The following is a 23,405-nucleotide window of genomic DNA, read 5'->3' as shown; positions in this document are numbered from 1 at the left end:
TACCTCCTTCCGTTTCGTGCCAGACTATCCCTTCGAGAGTCACCGACGTCCCAGGCTCGCAAGGTCCCAGACATTCCGGTTCGGTGATGGTCCCCACGCTGGTACCGACACACACATCGGACATGTCCTGCAACGCAACATCCTTCTTTACTCGTAGGTGCATCGATCGTTCGTCACACGCAAATTTCGTGGCTGACACGTTTTACAATTATAGCCCATCCCCGCTCTAACCACCCGCTGTTCTATAATTCGATTTAATTAATAGTCGACTACTTTGACGCGCGAATGAATCTCGAAACGCGATGATCGTAAACGATCGTAGACATCGTCGGGAATGTCATTGCGAGTGTTACTAGTTTCTACCCGAACGGACGTTCGTTTCCAAACGTTCCGGGAAAAAGCACAGGAGATGCTTTCTTCGAGCCAGAGAAGAAAGAGAAACAGAGAAAACAAAGAAGACAGCGGAATTCCGTTCCATGAGTTGTTACGATAGACACAAGGGGACCGGTTGAACCTGATTCTATTGAAATTTCTTCGGACGTACATCCCGTTATCCCTTTCCCCCTTGGCCGTCATTTCTGCTTCTTTTCGATCTCACTTTTACTAACGAGAGAGGGAGGAGTAAAGAATAGAACGGAAGAGAGCAGAGGACGATTTCGCAAAATGCGAGCACAAATTACTCTGTTTGCCGCATACACGGCTGGACTATACGTGCAATCGCCGCTCCTGAGACGTAAGTATTACGCGTGTCTGTTTATATATGTACTCCAGCTGATAACCGTGTCTCGTCCGAGCTGCCTTGTCACGCGACGCATTCTGTATCGCATAATGTTCATTACGATAACAATAATTTACGCGAGCTGCGCTTTCTTCGATCAATCGATTACTCTCGATCGGCTTCCCTTCGATCACGGTCGATCACACGCGCGCCATCTACACCGATGGCAAATATCTTCCACACGGAGAAATTAGGAACACCTAGAGACGCTATCGAATCTTTCGATCGTTGGTTAAGTAACGACCGATAGGAATTCGCATTTGACGAACCTTACGACCATCCAATGACACTTACACACACTCTCTCTCTCTCTTTTTCTCTTCTGTACCCATCATTCTACTCTTCGTTCTATGCGCCCGTTCATTCATCTGACCGTCTGCCTGGTCGTTAACCCACCTACTCTATCTCGACTAACGCGTATATTGTTTTCTCTGATATATGCTTCATAACAGCCTGATCGTTGCTTGTCCGTATGAGACGATACACGGAAGCATACCGCGTGTACTTTCCCGCTGGAACAGCTAATCGACCTACAGGAAATTTTCAGGCTTTACAATCGGTACTTTTGACGCGATGGAGACGACCGAATGGCAAAGTATGGAAATATTAGCAATGTTGGCTCGCGCTATAAAGGTTACCGCTTTCGTAAGATCGTGGTTTCCTCATGGAGGGAAAACAACATTCTACGGTGATGTTTGCGTTTAACGCGAAAATACGATCTCTGTTCTTCCTACTACTGTGTTCTGGTTTGCGCGGTTTCGACAATCATGGTCGTAAGGGAAACGAAGCGAAACAATCTTGGACGGACCACTGCTCGAGTTTTTTTACCTCTGACATCTTTCGCTCCCCTCTCTCTTTCTCTCAATTGATCGAATGTTTAACACCCGTTTAGATTGACCGGACGTTCTACTATACGACCATACACGTACTTACATCTCAAAACATCGATGCATACTGTAATATTGATTCACACGTACGGCTTTCGCGCCATCTGTCAGCACGTTACGGCGAGTTTCGCGTACAACGAGAACACGTTCCTCGCGAATCAACGATTACGTTTTCCCGATCCACTCGGGCACGTTTCAGCGTCACGGATTAAACCGAGAGGAGAGTTCTATTCAACGTTTTCGATCACAGATCGACTTCCAATCGGAAAACAAGATCGTCGATATCGCGAGATATTTTTCGGAACAGAAGGAATCGGATCGATCGGTAAGCGATTAGAAGAACGAAAACGACAAAAGCAATTCGAACGAACGGATTGCGTTGTTTCGTTGTCACTCGTATTTGTCCCCCCTCTCTCTTTGTATACATATATACATAAATATATATTCGTTCGCGTACTCTCGGGGATGGCGACCGCAGAGTATTGATTTCACCCCTTTTGCGTACCCCTAGCCGTTTCCGTTCCCCAATCGAACAGTTCCTAATCATCGAACCGAGATACGAAATCGCGATGCGCGTCGCGCTCTTGCTGATCCCCACTGTCAGCGCGAGCAACATCGGTCTGAACATGAGAAAAACCTAACGCTCTGAAAGTTTGGAGAAGGTTTGAAAATGTTTGCAATGTTTCTGTCGACGGAGGACAAAGTGGATATCGCGAAGGGAATCAAACTCGAGATAAGAGAGTAAAAGAGAGGGGTAGGAGAGAGAGAGAGAGAGAGAGAGAGAAAGAAAGAGGAGAGGCGAGGAGAAAAGATCGGACGAACAAGCGCGCAAGTGCACGCGGGTGCACTTGCGTGCTCGTTGAGAACTCGCAAGGAATTTGTCGCGAAGGGGGTTACCTTTGGTTCGGTAGCGGAAGTCTTCAGTTTCTTCGGAGGTGGAGGACTGGCCGCGGTATCCATGGCGTCGTCGGGCGTCGTAGTGATCGGAGGTCCGGTACCAGGTACCGTGGCGAGTTTGGTCTGTTCGGGTTTGGCAGCCGGGCCAGCGGCCGTCGCGCTAGCCGGACTCGGGGGTGGACACGGAGCCGCAGCGGAGCTGGTCGGTTGACCAGGCCCCTGGGACACCGAAAATCCCGTCCGCGAACTCGGCGGCGGTCCCTGATTTTGCTGAGGGGCGGTCGCAGCTGCCGGCGGTCCCTGAGATTGCGCGACCGCGCCAGCCCCGGCACCGGCTCCAACCCCGACGACACCGGCGCCCAACCCTGGTCCAGGTCCTGGACCCGGCCCCGGCCCGTTCGATGTCTGACCCTGTCCGCCGCCGCCACCGCCGCCGCCACTGCTACCACCGCCAACGCTGCCTCCGCTGGATCCACCACTGCCACTGCCACTGCCGCCAACACCCCCAAGTCTTGCGGTTCCGTTCATCTCCGATTTGCTCTGTTGATTGACTGTGTGATTAGTTTGTGGCTTCTCGTGCTTGTCCCGTGCTTTGTCCCGACGATGTCCGCTCGATCCTCTTTTTGACCCGGTGGTCGAAGAAGATGCGCTTCCAGTTCCACCGGCGGAACCTCCGGAATGACTCGTTTTCGATTTGTTCGACGAAGACGACGACGACGAAGACGACGAGGACGAGGACGAGGACGACGACGATGACGATGACGACGACGACTGACCACCGGTACTACTGCCACCACCGACACCTCCACTACCGCCGGTACCTCCGCCGCCGGATCCGGGCCCGGCGACGGTACCAGTTCCGCCGACACCGACGCCACAGCCGCCGGCACTACCGCCACCGACACCGGTACCGTTGCCGCTACCAGCACCGCCACCGCCGCTACAACCACCACCACCACCACCACCACTACTGCCACCGACACCGACACCTCCACTACCGCCGGCACCGGTTCCGGTTCCACCGGTTCCACCCGCGGCGCAGTCCGAGTTTTGAACGTTCTGAGCGACGATCGAAGTCGAGCCGATCGACGATGAGGAACTCGTGCCCCCCGACCGATCGGACACCGACGAACCACTCGAGGACAGGGAACCGGCACCCCCGTTCCCGCTATCCTGCGACGATATCGTTCCATTTATTTCATTCGACTTGACGATCTCGTGTTTCGCCTCACTGCTCTTCGTACCCGGTTTCGTACGTTTGATCTTCATTTTCAGTCCTTTGTCGACGGTGGCCGAGTGTTCAACGGCCATTTTGCCCGGATTACCAGAATTCCCGTGCGCTGCGTTAACGCTACCTACCACCAAGGCGTTACTCTGTTTTGAAGCGGTGCCCGCGACGATCGCCGGGCAACCGTTCGCGTTCCCGGTACCGTTGCTACCGACGCTATTCACGATACTTGCGTTCCCGTTAGCGGGACTGTTCGATCGTCCGGTCGAGTTTAATACGCAAGACGAGGACACAGACGACAAGGTGGACGACGATACGGTCGATGAGGATAAACAAGAGGTTGACGACGACGACGACGACGATAATGACGAAGATAACGACGAAGAAGAAGAGACGGAAGAAGTCGAAGAAGAAGACGACGACGACGACGACGACGAGTTTGACGATTGACCGCAACCGTTCGGACTTGCTGTCGTAGCTACGATCAAGTTTGACGAGCTCAAACCGTTCGCTGTGCTTTGCAGTTGATGATGATGATGATGATGATGATGATTCGAGGTATTCGATGCCGATGCTGCCGAGGCAGGCGTAGAAGCCATGCCTGTCCCTGAGCTCAATTTCTCGTCCCTCGTCTTCTCAATGTCCGCATCAAGGTCGATTATCAAATCTCCTATTCCGATGTCCCATTCGTTGTCGTCGTATTCGAAGTTATTGGTCGCATTCGTCGCGGCCGGATCCAGCTCATCGGTGTTTGCAGCCACCGTGCTTGCTTTAGACTCGCGCTGTTGTCCCGATGACGACGACGACGACGACGACGACGATCTCTCTCGACCTTGATGGTGATGATGGTGATGATGATGGTGATGATGGTGATGATGATGGTGATGTCGGTGCTCCCGATGATCTCTTCCTGCTAGCCCGCGTTCCCGTTTTCTCGACGAGTGTTCACCACCGCCTCCGCCTCCTCCTCCCCCTCCTCCTCCTCCTCCCCCTCCGACGTTGCCACCAACGATATGTCCGCCGTTGTGTTTGCCACCGCCGATGCTGTTAGCACCGTTGCCACCGTTGTGCTGCCCGTTGTTGTTGTTCCCGCACTCGATCGCACAACAGCTTTTCCCGTGGCTGTTGTCCACGTGGCACCCACAGCCGTTGACGCTACCGTTATCGAGGCTGTTGCTACGATGATTAAAGTGGTTGCCGTTGTTGTTGATGTTGTTGTTGTTGTTGTTATTGTTGTTGCGGCTGTTATTATTTTTGACGATACTGTTATTGTTGTTGCCGCCACCGTTGTTGTTACCGTGGTGACTGTTTTTGATAACGTGATTGCCGTTATTCCCGCCGCTGTTGTTGTTGTTATTATTGACGTTGCCGATGCCGTAATTTACGCTGTTGCCACCACCACCACCGATGAACGGAGATGGTCCTTTGCGGTTTACGTTAGGGAGGCGACCGCCTAGTGGCGTGGTCGCCATGCCCTTTGAAACGTTACCCCGGTGCCCGCCAGCCTGATCACCAACTGCCCGCCTGTTCTCACCGATTCCAAACAATGGCACCACGCGCAACACGCGTCAATTTTACCCCGACCACCGCCCGCAAGACGCGCCACGTTCATCGAACACATCACTTATCGTCTCGCGGCTGCCCTCCACACACCGATATTACCGATTCTTTCGATATATCCGCCTCCCGATCTCTTCGCCGTTCTCCCTTTCTCTCTTATATTTCTCACGCTCTCTCTTTCTCTCTGATTCCCTAGCTTCGCGACCGCTGCAATTTCCTCTCTACCTCTTTTTTCTTTTGTTTGCTCTATGACGCTGCTACGATACCTCGTTTACCGATTTTTACCAATTCGCGCGATCTCGTCGTGGGAGGCGGCCCAACCTTTCTTCTCTTTTTCTCCTTGCGTTATCCCCTCCTTTCCTTTTGCCCCCTTCTTCGGCCGAACCTTCTATCTTTGATTCCTCTTTTTCTTCCCCTCCTTCTTCGACCCGTTATCAGTGCACCGTATTCCCTTATCGTCGATCCCTTCTCTCCAGCCACCACCACCACCACCACCACCACCACCTCCTCCTCTTCTTCTTCTTCCTCCTCCGTATTTTTCTTCTCTTTCTCCGTTGTTTCAAAGACACGGGTTGTTCCGGTAGGAATTGCTCTTCACTGTTCTTTGATGTATCGTATCCCGGTGTCCGATGTTCGTCGTTGTCGTCGTCGTCGTCTATCGGTGTTTTTACGTCCCTTTATCTCGCATGTCGCGTCGAACGATCGCTCGTCTCCTTTATGTTTCCGCGTGGTATTTTTCTATAAAATCGATCCCGCTCAATTAGACACTCCGCACAAATCTTCCTTTGATCCTTTTACGAAGAGCGAATTCCGACCGTGATTTCTCTTTCCAACTCGCCGCTAAAACGGTGATCGTACTTCCATCGTTTGCCAAAATTTCGATCTGTAATAAAAAAACAAATACGATTCTTTGAAGCGTGTACTGGCCACGGTGCGTAGATATATCCGTTCCTTTCACGATTTCCTCGCTCGCTGCGCGTCTATTTATCGCTCTCTTTCAACGTATCCTTCGCGAACGAACCGTTTGGGAAATCGCCAATTGACCGCTGTTCGACGGATCGTTCTTCTCGCGTCGATGCACCGGTAAAAGTTCATGAAAACGCGGACAATACGAATGGACGCGTGTCGCGTCGGAAACGCGATAGGATGAGTGAAAGGAGATGGATTGGAGAAAGGAAAAGAGAAAGAAGGCGACGTGCAAAGTAACTTTCCTACTCGTCATCGTTTCCACGGTTCTTATCGACTCGTTGTCAACGACGTCGGCGCGCGTTCCGTACTTCCGATCGTCCTTCCATGCCCGCAAATTGATATTCCCACTTAGAGAGGAATTCGTGTCAGGGAACGATTAATTTTACCGGCGGCATTTGGCGCCGATCCAATCACCATCCTCGGCCCCTTGCCTCCCTATCTCTCACTATCTCTCCCTCTCTCTCTCTCTCTCTCTCTCTTTCGGTCAATGTTGGAAACGATTAACCGCATGAGAATCACCGAGGTATTTGCAAACCCCTATCTTCTCCCCACGTTACGCATCCTCTACTTTCTCCTTTTCCACGCCAATCAGTCAGCGTTCGCGGAAACTACAAGGATCGTAATCGCGAAGCGGAAAAATCTCGGAAGGACAACGACGAGCCGACGCTGATACGTGAAAGATCGATCGTGATAATCGTTTCGCGCTGATACGCAATCGGCATTTTTTGATAATTTAGAGAGATCGATGATAGAGAGACGCGCAGCCAGGCGAACTAAATCTACAAGGTACATATACGCGCAACGTCTATGTATCTGACAGATGTTCGGTTAGATTTTTCATGAGATGGATATTGTATGGCTTTAGGCAGGAAAACAGCAGTGACGAAGAAAAACGCATGTCACGGGTACCGCTAGAGAAAAGGGATCAAAGTTTTTCAAGTTGGAAACGAAGCACGATCGTGCGTCGAACGTTCTCGTTCGCAACGCTCGAGTAAGCCGTTACTCGACGATTTCCAACGTCTAGTTTGAGCGTCGAAGCGTCGATGAACGCGTTTCCTTGGTCGTTCATTCGTTACTTCCGTTTCGATTACTCTGGTCTTCCGCTCCTTACCGCTCCCATTTCTCCCAAACTAGCAATAAGTACGAACCCCACCAGAACGATCTTTCGTTCCTGCTAGTTCGATTGTTCCCCAATCGCCTCGTCTCTATCGAACCACTACCAGCGATTCTTCTCCACCGTCGGACAACGACAACGACGTCCATTCTTGTAACAGACGGAACGAATCGCGGGCTGGTTCTCATCAAGTACGAGCAACAGAGTCGATGGATCGTTCTCGTGCGCGTGTCGTGTAGCTTCCCCGTAAAAAGCGTACAAACTCGTTTATTTACAATTTCAACGAACGTTTCCTCGTACCTCGAGTCGAAGAACCGTGAAATCTCGCGAATGGGAAATCTTCGTTCGTGTATTCGTCGTATCGTTTCGTCGCACGAAATCATCCCTTAACGATGTCGTTCCTCTTTTTCTGCTAATTTGCTCGTTTTAAGACGTTCGTTCTAACGAAGACGAAGTCGCGAAATTCGTTCAATTCCATCGATCTGGTCGGTCAATGATCCGCTGGTAAGTTTCCGCGATAAAGCTACGCGATTCGAGATAACGAGTCGCGATATCTACCAGGTAAAGGTATAAAACGCGATATGAAACGCGACGGTCGTTGGCAGCAAATTGGAACGATCAATTACGACGGCGCACGGCGATCTATTAAATTGCTCGTCGCGCGTATCGTTTTGTTAGCTGATCGTCACGTTTCTTAAATCTGCTGTCGTCTAGACCACGTACCGTAACGTACGGGTAAATCGAATTGTACAAAGCCTTCGAAACTGTTATCCTGGTCTCTAAAAAATGCTAACGGCATTGCTATCACCATTCGTAATTATAGTCGATAGATGATACATTTGTCACAACACTCTTTGGCGAAACGATAAGTAAATACTACTACCAGGCCCGTCTGTCTCCCGTTCGAAGGAAACCATCCGACGACGAGATTGGTAGTCGGAATGGCAACGACAACAGCCATTTCCACCGGATCCCTTTCTCTTCGTACTTCGACTCGCCACGAAACCGCCTAATAACTTTCCTATTCGATTCTTCGACGAGTAGAGCAACGACAACGACAACTTCGATCGAACGATCATCGTCGTCGACGTATCCTTCGACTGCATCGGCTCTGACCGTCTGCCTCTCACTGAACCGACTGCTTCCCCTTCCCAATCGTACACCTCTATGCACGCCACTACAGGCATCGCTACCACCATTGCCGCCGCCGCCACCACCACTACCTCCACCGTTGCCACCACCACCGCTAATGCCGCCGCAGCTATCCAATAATACCACTATTCCAATAACTTGTCACAAATTATTACTACTATTAGGTTTTCTGTCATACTCGGTCGACCGATCGATTTTATCGAATTTTCTATACTTATCGTGCATTCTATATTTACGCCTATTCTCCGGTTTCACGTTTTCCTTTTTCTTTCCCATTATACATTGCTTCTACGTTTTCCTGCGCTTTTAACATCTTTCAGGCTACTTTTAATTATACATAGAAGAAAGCCTACCTTACCGATTACAGTGATTTTCAAATATGTTATTAAGATCAACATTCTGAATTACATTTTTCTATGCTTATAACCGCCGCTTGGCTTTAGTTTGCAACGTATTCGTAAAAATGTTTGTGCCACTTTATCATTATCATGCTGTGGATTAGATTTGGGTTAGCTGTACGTACGGACATGCATAATGATATTATAGATGTATTCGTACCACGATGCGTTCATGCGTCTCGCGCTTCAATCTGTAACTACAGGGAGATAAGAAAGGAATTCGTCTTAGCTTAGCTATGCACATATAATATCATCGTATTCGTGTATAAAGCTAATTCAAGCCTAATCCACACTTAGGTAAAAAAATAGCAAAAGATATTTTTATGAATATCTCGGAAAGTAAAGCCGAGTGGCGATTATATGGCCACTAACAACATATCTGAAGATCATTGAAATCGATGAGGTGGACGCTCTTCTATACATATAATTATCCAAGAAACTTCCTAGAAACGTCGCAATATACGTACAGAAGTGATTTACTTTTTGTATCCTTGGACATTGAAAATGCAGATTAAAAATCAAAGAGATTGTAAATACGTCTCTTTCCTCTACTCTTAATTATGCAACGATACTACCAGCAGCCGGTGCTCTGCGTTCGTTCGTCCATGTAAATTTTGGAAACACAAGGTCGTGACGATTTTTTTACGACGAAGCGAGTCGATGACCGTAAGAACAATAGCAACAACAGTAGCAGCGCCCAGTATACTTGAATATACGATGAGCGAGACAAGCACACCTGAGTGGCATCTTGTAATCGGTTAGAAGGGAACTTTGAAAGAGAGAGATCACTGCGCTTGCGTAATAAACCAGTTCCGCGACATTATACCACTACATAAGTATGTGATCTGTCAATGATGAGAAATGTGATTTCTACAAAATGTGTTTGTCTCGTGAAACATTCTAAAAGCAATCAAACACGAAATTAGACCTTGATCTATTACGACATATTGATCAAACTTTTTTTACGGACGTAGGACTATGAGTTTCGAGTTTATAAACAAACAGAGCGTCGAGTAAGCTAAATTAAATCGGTAATGACGATATATTAGAAACGTGTATTCTTCTGTTTTATATTTTTCGTCTCGCAAGGTCAATTTCACAGACAACCATCGCTACGAATAACGAAGAACGAAAAAGTGCGAGAAGATAGACGGGGAAGCAGGAGCAAGAGGAAAGAGAAAAAAAGAAGAAGGAAGATAGGGCATAGAACAATGGCGTAGAACAAAGGGGTTTGACGTTTCTGTAGGATGTACTTATTACGTGTGTCCCATATCGTCGTACACGCATTAAAACGGTAGACATTTCTCTAGATCTAATATTTGAAGAGCTGGATTTTCTTGGCAAAGGAAAATGATGACTTCCGGCCTTCCTTGATTAGTATCAATTTTTTAAACGCTTCGTTGTCCGAGCTTGTTTGAAAACTACAAAAGGGTTAGTTGAAAGAAAAGTATAGTATGGACGTTGTTACACATGGGCGGAGAGGCAATATTTATGACTAATAAATATTAGCACCAATGTCCAATAGCATTGCCTGAAAAATAGTTCGACATCGGAATCTATACGACTCGTGCGCGTTTGACGTTTATCGAGTCAAGGTAAGCAAACAGCTACGAAACAGGCGAAGAGGAGAAGGGCTGATGACTACGTGACGTTTTAGCCCGAAAGTCTGCAACGCTACAGTGAACCAGGGCGAGCCGAGGTAAGACGAAATGCACCGAGAGAGACAGATAAAGAAGAAACGACCAAGACGAAGAATCACGATACCATCGCTTCACTCTGCCAGTCACTTACTCGTTTCCAAAAACTCGCCAATATCATCGACCATACCGCACCGTTGCTGGTGATCCTTTGGAAAAACGCCAATCTTTTATCGCTTTCTTCTTCCCTCTTTCCTTTTCCGTTCTCGTTGCACGTCGCTACAGATATGCTATAATCAACGATTAAGCTAAATCGATCGTTCTTTGATCGCCCTACCTCTCGAGAAAGATTCTCAATTTATTACTTATTTTCTATCGCCAAGTTCACACAAAATGATTTGCCAGCAGTCAATGATAACAAACTTTTACAACGCGTTCCGAAATTTTATCGTAATCGTTTAAAGTAAAAAGCTTTTATCAAATGCGATTTACACGATGTACCTCGCTCTCTTTTAATACCGTCCTTTTCTTATACGCCAATAAGCTAAAAGACTGTCGAGAGTAATCTCGTTTCTTTCATATAAAATAGCCGACCAGATATACCGATATGCATATTTATTAATCAACGCGACGGAAAGATCAAAATGTTTTCTAGAAATTATCTTATTTGATTATAACCAATGATTCATTATATACGAAGCGTTAATGTTATTCCCCGCTGTCCTTGATCGTTTCGTCGTAGCAATTACTTCCTCTCGTCTACATCAATAAATAAAATCGTTCCGTGTAATATTTGTATACCGCTCGCGTATCTGCGTATATTCTAAGCGTTCCGATAACGAAACATCGTCGCAATAGTCGAAACCCATAAAAATAATATTCGTAAAAGAGATACGAGCTAATCGATGTTCGTGATGGTAATTTGCGTTATTTGGGGCAAACAGTAAAAGAAATTATTCTTTCGATCGTCCACAAAAACCAAATCGTTTGATTTAACAACTGCGCAACTTTCGCTATACGTTCAAACGATCGCTGTTGGCACTTAGTTGATTAGTCTTGTTTGACCATATTTACCGTATCTATGTTTTTTCCGAAAAAAAAAGAACCAGCGAATACCTGCGCCTTTACCGTACCAACAATATTGAAATTTTAACGTTTTCACCATTTGTTTCGCGTTACGCGCGACAACGAGCTGACAAGGCAGAACAGTTATTTTCAAAATAATTTGTTTTTCTGCGGTCATTTAGTCGCCACACCGCGCTAAACACAAACAGCATCTTATATTTAATGCGTTCAACAGTTTTCTTAGATTTTCTGTATGAGTAATAAAGCACATAATGAGCTAAAGTTAAAGTCACTCGTGAGAATTGCTTCAGACCGTCTCTTCCTCTTTAGACTTATTAATGGAACCATCTGTTATCCTCAGCTCCTGGAACTAATCAACTTGTACGCACCCATAAGACCACTATAATCAACGCAACCATTTCTTGCATATAGATATTGCTCAAATTTCTCCATCTTGTATCCAGTTAACCGTATATGCAATGTCGCGAACATATGTGGCAACGCTTTGGACATTTTCTGTGATTTTATCAATACATCCAAATCTCGCATTTACAGAATCTTGCAGGTAATGCCCGCAGGACACGTCTCTCCTTCCATCCTTTTTTCTCATCATCTCTTATCTTCTTATGTCTTTTACATCTGCTGTTTCTTACTTTTTCTTTCTACTTTTTGTTGTTGAACTGGCGTTCTTTATATACTCTATACTGACTATTACGGTACACTACTGGGCATTCATTTCCGTACATATATGAAGTAAATAAATACAATAAAATATAGATATAAAATATTATGCTCAATACTTAACTTTCTTGGAACAAATTGAACGAAGAAACTTCACAAACTATAAGCGCATTAAGAATCGACTTGTCATATTAATGAGTAAAATAAATGTTAAAAAGCTTTGAAGGACGCGAACGCGATAGGAAACACAAATACGCTACTGCCAAAAAACTGACATATATGTGGTCGCTATATGTAATATACATGTAGCTAATATACATACATGACGTGAATACTGTAACTTGGCTGGTTACGCTTCGTAATTAGTACATATGTGGTCATCGTGGAACGTTGTAAGAGCCACAAGCAGCCCTGTGCTGGCATCGCTAACATACAACATACGAGTTTCACTGCCATCGACATACACATGCACGTGCCATGCTATGCGGCTCAACTTCCGTTTCACGATACATATTGCCATTTCCCTTTATTTCCATCTTTCCAATCAATCTTTCCTGCAACCCTTCCGTTTTACTCCAATCTATTCTGTTTTATCGTGTTATTATTCATTTAATCGTAAATCTCTATTTCGTAGAACAAGAAAAATAAGAATGGGAAAAACTAAGAGACTATGACCGTATCGTTGATATACCGTCTTTCAAAACAACACTGAAAATAGCACCGATGACAAATTCTTATCTATTCGACGTACCCGACACGGCAACCTGACGAAGTATGTACATAATTATTGCGCATAAGAATCGAACGAAATGTATACAACGCGATACCGTTCCAATAGCTTCGACTGTAAAACTGCACAAACAAGAAAATCACGTTTCTATGTGCGCTATCGTGTTATTCGTATGAGAGGAAAGGACAGTCCGATCGGGAACCTAAGGAGATACCAGAAAGAGCTAAAGAGCAAAGGTAAAGAAGAAGCACAGGGGATGGTACTATATCTTGTGAACGAAAAAAGATATTATATGGTTAAAGGGAAAAACAAGGAGATGATATGTACGAGTAGTAGTAAACGAGCATAAACGAGAAGAGATGTAAGCCCTATGTGTGCGCGCGCGCGCGCGCGTGTGTGTGAGCGAGCGCACACGTTTTGTATATGTATACACATATAAAGGTAGGAAGAAACGGAGGATGGGAAAGGGGGGCAAAGGAGAAGAAACAACATCTCCTAACTCGCTTGCTCGCACGCACGCACGGTCGATCGTTCCTGCTGGCAGCCATTTTGTGCTTGCCCGTAGACCCGACATTCTACCCTGGGAAAGTATTGCCCGTAATTCGCTTTACCCCACGCGTTTCTTCGTACAATTACGCCTTTTTTGTCTACGAAAAAGGCATCAACTGAAAGAAAACACGTGAGAATACACGTACCTTGTCCCATGATGTAAATTTCTTAATATACCGTTGCGTTCAAACGATCGAATGATTTGTACATCGGGACAATTCTATATCAGATATCGTTCTGTAGTTCATCCAGTACAGTTTTGATCAAAAGTTTGCTTATGGCCGCCTTTAGCGTCGATTCTACTTCGCTTTTCACCGCTTTAATTAGCAATAACATATCGATATTAAGAAAAAGTGATTTTTTCAAACAAAGGTTATCGTTAAGAATACGACGGCCGTTTGATGACCCGTCGTCTAAGGTCAGCCATTTAATCAATACCGAAGATTATACCAATGTACCATACTTCTCGCTAATTAAAATGAACTTTATACTTGTCATTGTTTCTCGATCATTTATAAGCAACGCGATATTTTGTTATTTCTAAAGAGGGAGAGTGTCTTTATCGTTATCTACGAAAATTATAAATCTAGATCGAATGACGAAAATATCCAGCGAAATATCAGATGATACGATGTTATTGTAAATTCGGTAGTTGTAATTAAATAGAAAAAACAGAAAGAAAATTGAATAATGCACAGTGTTACGTATAATAGCTAATCGGAGAACATTCCGAACTTATCGAATAGAATATGCATACTCCAAAAAACCATTTATAGATTCAAATATGAAATGCACTGCCTCCTTGTTTCGGATATGTACCTATATCGTATTCGCCAGTGAGCAAACGCGACTGACGAGCAGGTTTGTCATAAAAAATGCATAGGATAAACAAGTTAAAAACAAACTAAAGCGAGTAATTAAACGCATTGAATGAACCGTGAAAACACGAGTGACACGTGGGCGATTGCGAGCATTGATTTTTTATTTCATAACGATGATTTAACTCGCTCATTAGCAACGCTTTGAGGTTTGTAACAACGATGTCTATCGACGATAATTGCTAATTATGTAGTCTTTGCAAGAATCTCTTCAACTCCCAGTATTCTTTTTCTCTTTGTCCCCTCTACACACTGTCACATGATTGTCAAATGAACGGATTGCAATTACATACATCGCTTTACTCGAAAACCTCACTGTTGCCATTAGCGAGAACCCGTTAGCGAGAGCCGTTACGAGATAAATGGAAGTATGTAATTGCTACGGCAACTTATCCATTAAAGATCACCGATTAATTATACTTTATATAGTATTATATTGTACATATACAATCATAGAAGATAGAATATAGTGGCACGCGGTAGAATTCAACGACATCCTTTCTAATCGCTAGCTCAACGACTCTTCGAAAAATAAAACAGTGAAACGGTGTGTAATGGGGGACAGATAGCTCTTGGATGAACCGTGATCGGTGTTTGTATGAAAAACATCGCTATGACGGGGTACGTTATCGTATCGATCCATCTCAACGATCAATCTTAACAAAAACTATCGTTTCGAATAAACTCGTCCCGTTTTCATAAAACGAATGTCTAAGTTTTTGATATCGCAACAAAGATATACGTTAAATTCGTCGTATTATTACGTAAAACAAAACAAGGTCATTGTTTATCTTTTAACTTGTGTTTACGTATCAAGCAGCTTACACTAATACCTAAATTACTCAGCCAAAAGGAAATAATCACAGACCTAACAGTGTTTATTCGCAAGTTTGTTAGAAAGACACAATATGACATCTATTTACGGGATATCGAAACATTTTGTTTGCTTCCGTTTGTTTACCTATGTCCTATTTCTGCGTAACGAAAAGTTGATCAAACACAAATTTATTCCCTATCTTCGTATTTTATACGCGAATTTCGAGATCAGATTTCATTTTTTACATTGATATACAGGGGGCAGGATCCATTGAAACATAGGATCTTCTGTTAATTAAATTGTGTTTAAATAGAAAATGGATTTGTAAAATGAGTGTGAAATTTCGAAAACCGATTGAGCCACTCGTAAAGACGACCTAGTAAACTCTCGAATTAAAGACGCAAAGACGAGGCCGCATCCATTATGATCGTAATCGATCGTAAGCCACCGTGTCGCATCGTTGCATGACACCGTGTGCTTTGTGATAATAGTATTGCGCGAAACATTACTTTACACCTAACCATACCAAAAACGCTGAAAACGATCGAAAGTAGTCAGAATATACATTGTGCGTGTACAAATAAGCCACGAATCCGACTCGACACGATACCGATTCCGAAGAGGACAAACCAAAGAAATGCTACTGCTACGATTCGAAATTGAAGAACGTGCGTACGTGCGTGTAACACGCATGTATGTAAGTATGTAAGTATGTATGTATGTATGTATACGTCGCGTACCGGCTTTGCTCTGGCTTGCAACAACTCCACGCAAGTTGCACACACTCGAAAGTAAGTATACACGCGAGTACGCACACGCGCTATGCCACGCCACTATACCATACGACATGAGACGAGGCGAGACGAAACAAGACGAGATGCGACGAGACGAAACGGGACGACACGGGACGACACGGGACGAGACGAGACGAGACGAGACAAGACGAGACGAGACGAGACGAAGCGATACGACACAATGCGACACATCACGCATCAGCAAGTGGTGAATACATACGCGCCCGATAAAAATGTGTACACGACGTACGAATAAAAAGTACAACGTTGTATAAATCGATGGAAATACTTTTACAAGCTTCTTACCATCGTGCGCTTGTATCGAAGACTGGACAAATTCGCGTTGGTCGTTTCAAAAATCCACTCTTTCTTTCCTTTTGTTTCATCGATGTTGTCTCGTGTTATCGTTCATACGAATTCATCGAAAGTGGTGTATCCCAAAAGGTAATCCAATTTGAAGAAAGATGATTAATTTTCCAGTATTGTCGAGTGTCTCGTGGCGCGTAGAAAATTCACCTCGCGACCTCGTTCCCACGCATAAACGCGAACACACTAGGGACGAATCACTCAACCAGATCTCGATACGTTTAAATACACAGGCGGCCGCGTTCGCGCACGCTCGCACAGACACATAGATACTCCCTGTTGTACGCACTTTGCATCGTGTACAGTGTACAGTATACAGGCTCGATTATCCATGCGACGCTACGCGCGTTCCTCTTCTTTTTCGGTAGTAGCGTTAACTAACCGATGCGTGTGCCCCGTCCACCTTCACTCTCGCTCACTTGTTTCACCTTGCATCTCCTTTTCTCTTTTTTTTCTCTTTTTCCACTGATGTTACTATATTCTCCTATTAAGATCCTCTTTAACACATAGCAATCTAATAAGCTAACACATAGCGATCGTGCACTACTTTTCGTCACACACGATAAACACGTACACACGACGAAGGAACGAACATACGTAGCACTTTCCCGAAGTCCGAGGACGCGTACATCGTACGCGAGTCCCCTTTACGCGACCAACATTCGCAGGCCCCAATAGATTCGATAGCTGCCTTCTCCTCCTCTTCTTTCACTTCTGGACAGACAAAAAAGATACCGTGTAGCTAAAAATTACAAAACTGGCATCGTCGTGTTCGATCAACCAGCCATACTTGCGATAGTTAGGATACGTCTGGGCGACATTCGCTACAAACAGAATACACAAAACACAACGAACGGGATGTTAATACCAACACAGAACGAACATGCCCGTGCGCATTCGTTCGTTTGTCGTTTGCTCGCGTGCTCACCCTGCTACACACGCAAGAACAGACACAGAGACGGAGTTATCGAGAAAGATAGAAACACCAGGATGAAAAAGGGAAAGGAAGGAAAAGAACAGAGCATCCATGAGAGCGAGAACGAAAGAATATAATACGTGCATAAGTTTGCGTACGTGTCGTACGTGTTTGTATACGTGTATATATGCGTGTGTATGCGCGCGCGCGCGCGCACGTTTTTGTGTTTTAGTATACGTGTGCCTGTATATATATATGTGTACGTGTAAAAGAGAGAAGTTGCACGCAGCACCCTGTGCGTCTTTATCTGGCAGCTATCGAGGATACGATTATCATGCGCACTCTCTCTTTCTTCGTTTCCACTCAATGCCTCCGTGTTTCTCAGTGGCTGCGTACGTGAACGTCTACCGGTCTTCAACTGCTCCGAATCGGTGCTATTCGTTTCGATCGCGCACTCTCACAAACAAACACACATACCGACCGTAGACTCGTGTATACATTGAGAGACGAAGCAGAGCTCCTTCTTCGTCGTCGTCGTTTCGTTCGGCCGACGCCGCGCGAGAAATATACACACTTTCTTTTCCAAATATCCAGTTTTTCTTCCACTTGAACACTTTCTAATCTTACCGATAATATCCCAATGTACTGTAATTGCACGTACCTCTTCTGTTTACTCGAAAAATCCCGGTTTTCTGGCCTGCGATCAGTAAAGAAAAAACGCAGACACCGCACCTCCCTTGTCAGAAAGCACTCACGGCAGACCGCAACACATGGCTACGGGCCTCCACCAAGATCGGCTATCCTCGACTCTATTCGGCAAACTTCGGACAGGACCGTACCTATCGCTTCGGTTGCCCTTCTCTTCCCTTACGAACGAGAAACCAATGGTTTTTTCATTATCTTACCATACAAATAATTTCTAACAGATTAAAAAATTTCACTTCGTTTTACACTTTACGAGCGCTATTTACGGTAAAAGTTGTATCGATCTGCAGGATATCTTTCAGTTTATATATACAGGCTTGCTAATTTCCGATTAATATTGCATCGATAAATATTATGTTGTACCGTTTGAATTTTATCAATTCATATCTTATTTTATTACGTACATTGTCATTTTATTCATTACCACGTACATAATTTTCTTATTTTTCTTAGTCAAAATAACACACTCCGAGTGCTTGAAACATAAAAGGTTACCTTAAGAAATGTAGATAGTTTTTTCTTGTTCGAAGATGTATCGAGGGTTTTAACTGCATAGAAGCAGATGTGAATATGCGGCGAGAAAAAAAAAGAAAGAAAACTAAAGCAACAGAAAAGAAAAAGAAAATGAAAGATAAGGAAAGGGGCGCCCGGTCGTTGATTTCCGGTGCTGGCCAACCGTTAGAAGCAGGGCGAGGGTTCTGCACAGGCGTCCTCCGTCGTCTTCTACCGAAGGCCGTGTGGTGTCACGGTGAGCGTGGCAAAACCCGGAAAGAAGAAAAGAAGCCGAAGGAGCGTGGAGTAGTACGAAGGAACACGAAGGAGCCCGAAGGAGCTAGATACCCTCCTCCTACTCTTCCTTCTCCTCCTCCTTTACCTCCTATTCCTTCTCTTCACCATCTTCTCCTGGTTTTCCTCGTCAAAAGCAGCCCTGATTGTTAGCAGTGTATGTACATATATATGTACATCGAAACAAAAATCTCTCTCTCTCTCTTTCTTCCTTCTTAGTACTCCTTTTATATGTAATCCCAACGCGTTTTCTTACATGAGCCTTTCATACATATTACTCGATAGGAAAATTCAACTTCAGATAAGTCGAGCCAAACTTGTTTGACGCAGCCACTACATTCATCTAAAAAATGGTTTTACAAAAGATTTTATTGTTATCGTGAATTTCATAGAACAATTATACTGTTTTCTGTTCCTTTTTTTTTTAAAGTACATCTTCATTGATGATATTTATACGATATTTTGTATAACGCATGCGATAAACCGATCGAATCAACTTATATATGCATTGACTTTGATCCTTGACAGTTTCGTAATATATGTTCTTCAAGATCCCATCCATAGCTGGTACAGAACATTTTGTTTCTCTCCATTGCTCCATTGCTCTTCTTTCTTCCCTATTGTTTCTCCTCGTCAGAACTTCCCCACTCAGCATCGACACCACGTCACTTTACTTTTTCTGCTCCCCCCTTCTATATATCCACGCACACGTGCATAGTGCATACTCAAGTTCGCTCATTCGGTTGGTTCTTCTCGAGTACCATCTCTTTCTCGTCGACGATTCTTAGTTCCCATAATGAACCGTACGACGTGGATCGTGGCTAAGAGTAAACGGACGTAGCAGTTCCATTAATGATAGCTTTAAAGGAACTTGACCTTTTCAAGCTACCAGACAAATCTACCACTAAAATTCATTTCGTAATATTATTCTTCTATGAGTAATTATGCTGTTCGCGAAAACCCATCCTTACTTTATTCTTCTTTTTGCTACTCTTTCAATTTCATTATATCCATGTTTGGAACATTTCGAGTCTTGAATCATTTACGTGACAGTTACAGACATCTAATTGTAAGCCGATTTGATCGATTAAAAAGGAAGGAAAAAGAAAGCTATTACTTGTTCGTATTTCGATTTTATTATGCGTAGTGTTATTAAAATACGACGATATTTCCGAGCATTATTACAAATACAAAATTTACAACATAATTAGTTCAAACTCTCAAAACGATCGACGAATAATATATCTACGTATAATTACTTACTGGGTTTGAAGCAGTAATAAATGCGGTAAAAACGAGCTGTGGGGTAAATCTCAATGCCTTTTTTTTATGATATACTAATCCTGTTCATTCCAGGTATATGTGTGTGTGTGTGTGTGCGCGCGCGCGCGCGCGCGTGCGTGTGCGTGCGTGCGTGTGTGTGTGTGTATATCCTTGCTTACAGTATTTACAGATTAATTTTTCTCAGAAGAAACAAAGTATCAGAACGATAATAACAAATAACAATATCCTTTTAGATAAAAGTTTTCATTAAGATTCCAAGCAATTGAGGTAAAATTTTACGCCTTGATTGTGTTTCTCTTTCCGTGTTCAATTCCTTTCTCTCACCTTTCTCTTCTCCCTATTTCGTATACAACCTCTCAACAGTTAGTCCTTCGTAAAAGTGTCAATGATTGAATGCTACACAACGAAACGAAAAAGTCATCATGTTTATTTATTTATTCCGTTGTTACATATTTGTATTCGATAGAGAAGAGACGTTTGAAACACAGTGACATTGCTACTTTCGATAAGCGAAACCAATATCAACATCGCAAGAGTGGTCGATGATGACTTATGAAATGCTCTTCCGTAAAACAATTTTTTTTTTTTTTTTTTTTTTCGAACATCGAAGCTTGCACGAAGTAAGGCAAATTTTCTCAGAAGATTCCCAATGTAGATCTTAGCTCGATATTTTTTTTCATTATTTTTCTTCTCCTTATTCTTCTTATGCTTTTTTACAATCGATTCGCGAGAAATCTTTACGACACAAGGACAGCGTTTTGAAGTAAAATAGGAAGAAAATGAAAAGAGGAGGATTAGAAAGGACGACAATGTTCACTGTCCCAAGTTTGGTATGTCCGAGCCACGAGCGAAAAGCAACGTTGTCAACGAATCGATATCCGGATGGGCGTGGCGTTGTCGATCCTCGCGGATGCTATAATGTAGAATTTCTCGATGCGATCGTTTTCATTCGAAAAATTTAGTCTCTCGTAAACTCGATTCGATTCGACTGAAATCGACGTTGCATCGATTTGGTTACATCGCGTCCGGGTTTCGTTGAACCATTACCAAAGCTACGCTTATCTTACTGTTGTACGTTTCTTTTCTGTTTACTTTCTACAACATCAACTAGGAGCGTAGTGTCATCGTTATCTTGTTCCAACTTCAACATTCATTTAATAACCTTTTCCGTCTGTCTCGTTCTCCGGTCCCTTTTCAGTATTTTTTACGATCATTAAACTATAAAAAACGTGGACGAGAATCTTGCGTTTCTCGAAATCTATTTCAGCACGATAAAAAATATCGAGACCAACTGCTTCAAATATAACGCATTCGCTAATTGAATTACGGTTAATTTTGTTAATATCAATTACTTATCTTTACAACAAATAGTTAAAGTCGTGTATAAACACGATAGGACTTGAAATTACAATTTGCTTGGTGTAGAAGAGATTCGATGCAAGTTTAGTGTGAGTGGGGCGTTGCAGAAGCAGAAGTAGAAGCAGAAGCCTGGTTGAAACGTCGGAGAGCAGATCGGACAGGACTGACAGTGGATGCGTGTGCGGAGAAGTGGATGGGAGAAAGGACGCGCGAACGAAAGGTAATAGGCAAGGGGAATGTAAAGGAAAAGGGAGCGTGGAGTATGAAGCATAGAAGAAAGAGAGGGGAGAACTAGGGGAGAAAAAGATAGGGGACAGTACTACGCGAGAAGAGTATTCGCAGCATGTGGTCTTGTCAACCCCCTCGCGCGCACGGTTCTCTTTCACTCATCTTTCTCACCCCCTCGCGTGTCCTTTGTGCTCGTATCTTCCATCTACTTCACACACCGATTTCGTAGTTTCATTGCCGTTACACCAGTTAAATTCCCCCTAGGTTCGAAATTTAGTTTCTACCTCGTCTATCCGCTTTGTAAATACTAATTGCTCTATACAAATGTCCGAAACCCACTTAACGTTTTTCTTTTGTGTGCGAAATTGCAGGTAAATACCTACTTATCCTTCCTTTCTTATCCTTCGCGTATTTTTCTGGTTCTTTAGTTTGTTACACTTGCGTCATAATTACTCTAAATTATGGAAATTCTTACGCGTCGTTACTCAAGGAATCAATTGACAGATTGTTCTATAATTCTTGCTTTAGGACAAATTACCTGATCGAATCGTTATAGAGAGTATCGAATCTGCAGAGAGTAGAGACATAAACTATCTGGTTCGTCATTCGACTACATAGGATGAAATGGTCGTTCATCTGTACCTGGCACATTTTGTCCTGTTTTGACTTTTTCCGACATTCCATATACCCTTGTCCCCTAATAAATTTCCTTCTCTGTGAAATCCATTTACAGCTTTACCTTATCCCTTCTCTTCACAGGTCATTTCATACAATACTAACAAATACTAACAATACAGTACGAACGTAGCCCTGCGTACGCATGCGTATACGCATACACGCTTGAAAGCAAATTAAAGCTCCCTCCGCTTCCCTTCGTTATTCTGTGTATTACATTAGTACATTTTATGGCGCAAGTTTGCTGTGGTAATAAAACATAACGGTAAGCGAAAGGTTAACATTGCCAACGAATAGACGGTCGATTCTATACATCGAGGAAATGAAGAAGAACAATTACAGAATATCTATAAAATAGTCGATACAGCAGGTAGGAAATCTGTAGCTACGTCACTGAACGACTACCCTCTAGCGGTTCGGTAAGTTGCTAGGATACACCCCATGTTCGAACCCTCCCACGATTCGGCTATCGGTGCCCTTCTACTTTTCATCGCGTTGCTTCCATTGAAAGAAAAACACCAGCTGAATTAGATGCAGATCCAAACCGAGCTAAATTCCACGTCATTCTGATTTATTGTTAATAGTCCCTCGATTTCGAATTTATCCTGTTAACTGTATATTAGCAAACAAATTTACGAACTTTATGACTTTAATGAACGAATACTTTTCGCCGATGACGGTCTTTTTTCTTAATGACAGAACCTTTAATGCCGGATAAAATCTTGGAACAAACAGAATTAGGAACCTAATCTTGGTTTAGTAAGGTTTAGAAACCTTCTCATTCTTGTTTCTTTCCTTTTATTTTGCTTTACTGTAATATTGATATTGTTATTAACATGACATTGCAAATTATTCGCGATACTTATTTCCTCTACCAAACCAATTCATTCATCCGTCAAGTATAAAACTGTAACTATCTTTTATTGAATTGCAATGGCCACAATATTCTTGT

The 23,405-nt window shown here is 43.8% G+C and overlaps 1 protein-coding gene across 10 annotated transcripts in view; it reads right to left on the bottom strand.

Moving 5' to 3' along the window:
* Positions 1 to 23,405, bottom strand: part of LOC117230945 (zinc finger protein 608) — a 33,153-nt gene that overhangs the window by 9,062 nt on the left and 686 nt on the right. For 2 of the 10 annotated variants that reach the window (XM_033488905.1, XM_033488895.1), the window contains exons 1-4: positions 18,078 to 18,234; positions 16,441 to 17,214; positions 2,563 to 6,233; positions 4 to 127 (exon numbers count right to left, since the gene is read on the bottom strand). In XM_033488905.1, coding sequence (XP_033344796.1) covers positions 4 to 127; positions 2,563 to 5,262 — 2,824 coding nt within the window. In that variant the 5' untranslated portion in view covers positions 5,263 to 6,233; positions 16,441 to 17,214; positions 18,078 to 18,234. The other 8 variants (XM_033488896.1, XM_033488898.1, XM_033488897.1 and 5 more) reach the window with 8 other exon arrangements.

Source organism: Bombus vosnesenskii, unplaced genomic scaffold (assembly GCF_011952255.1).
Source record: "Bombus vosnesenskii isolate JDL3184/JDL3185 unplaced genomic scaffold, Bvos_JDL3184-5_v1.1 scf7180000013270, whole genome shotgun sequence".
In the NCBI taxonomy this organism is placed as follows: domain Eukaryota; kingdom Metazoa; phylum Arthropoda; class Insecta; order Hymenoptera; family Apidae; genus Bombus; species Bombus vosnesenskii.
The sequence above is the reverse complement of the archived record's forward strand: the minus strand, read 5'-3'. Positions and strand labels throughout refer to the sequence as shown.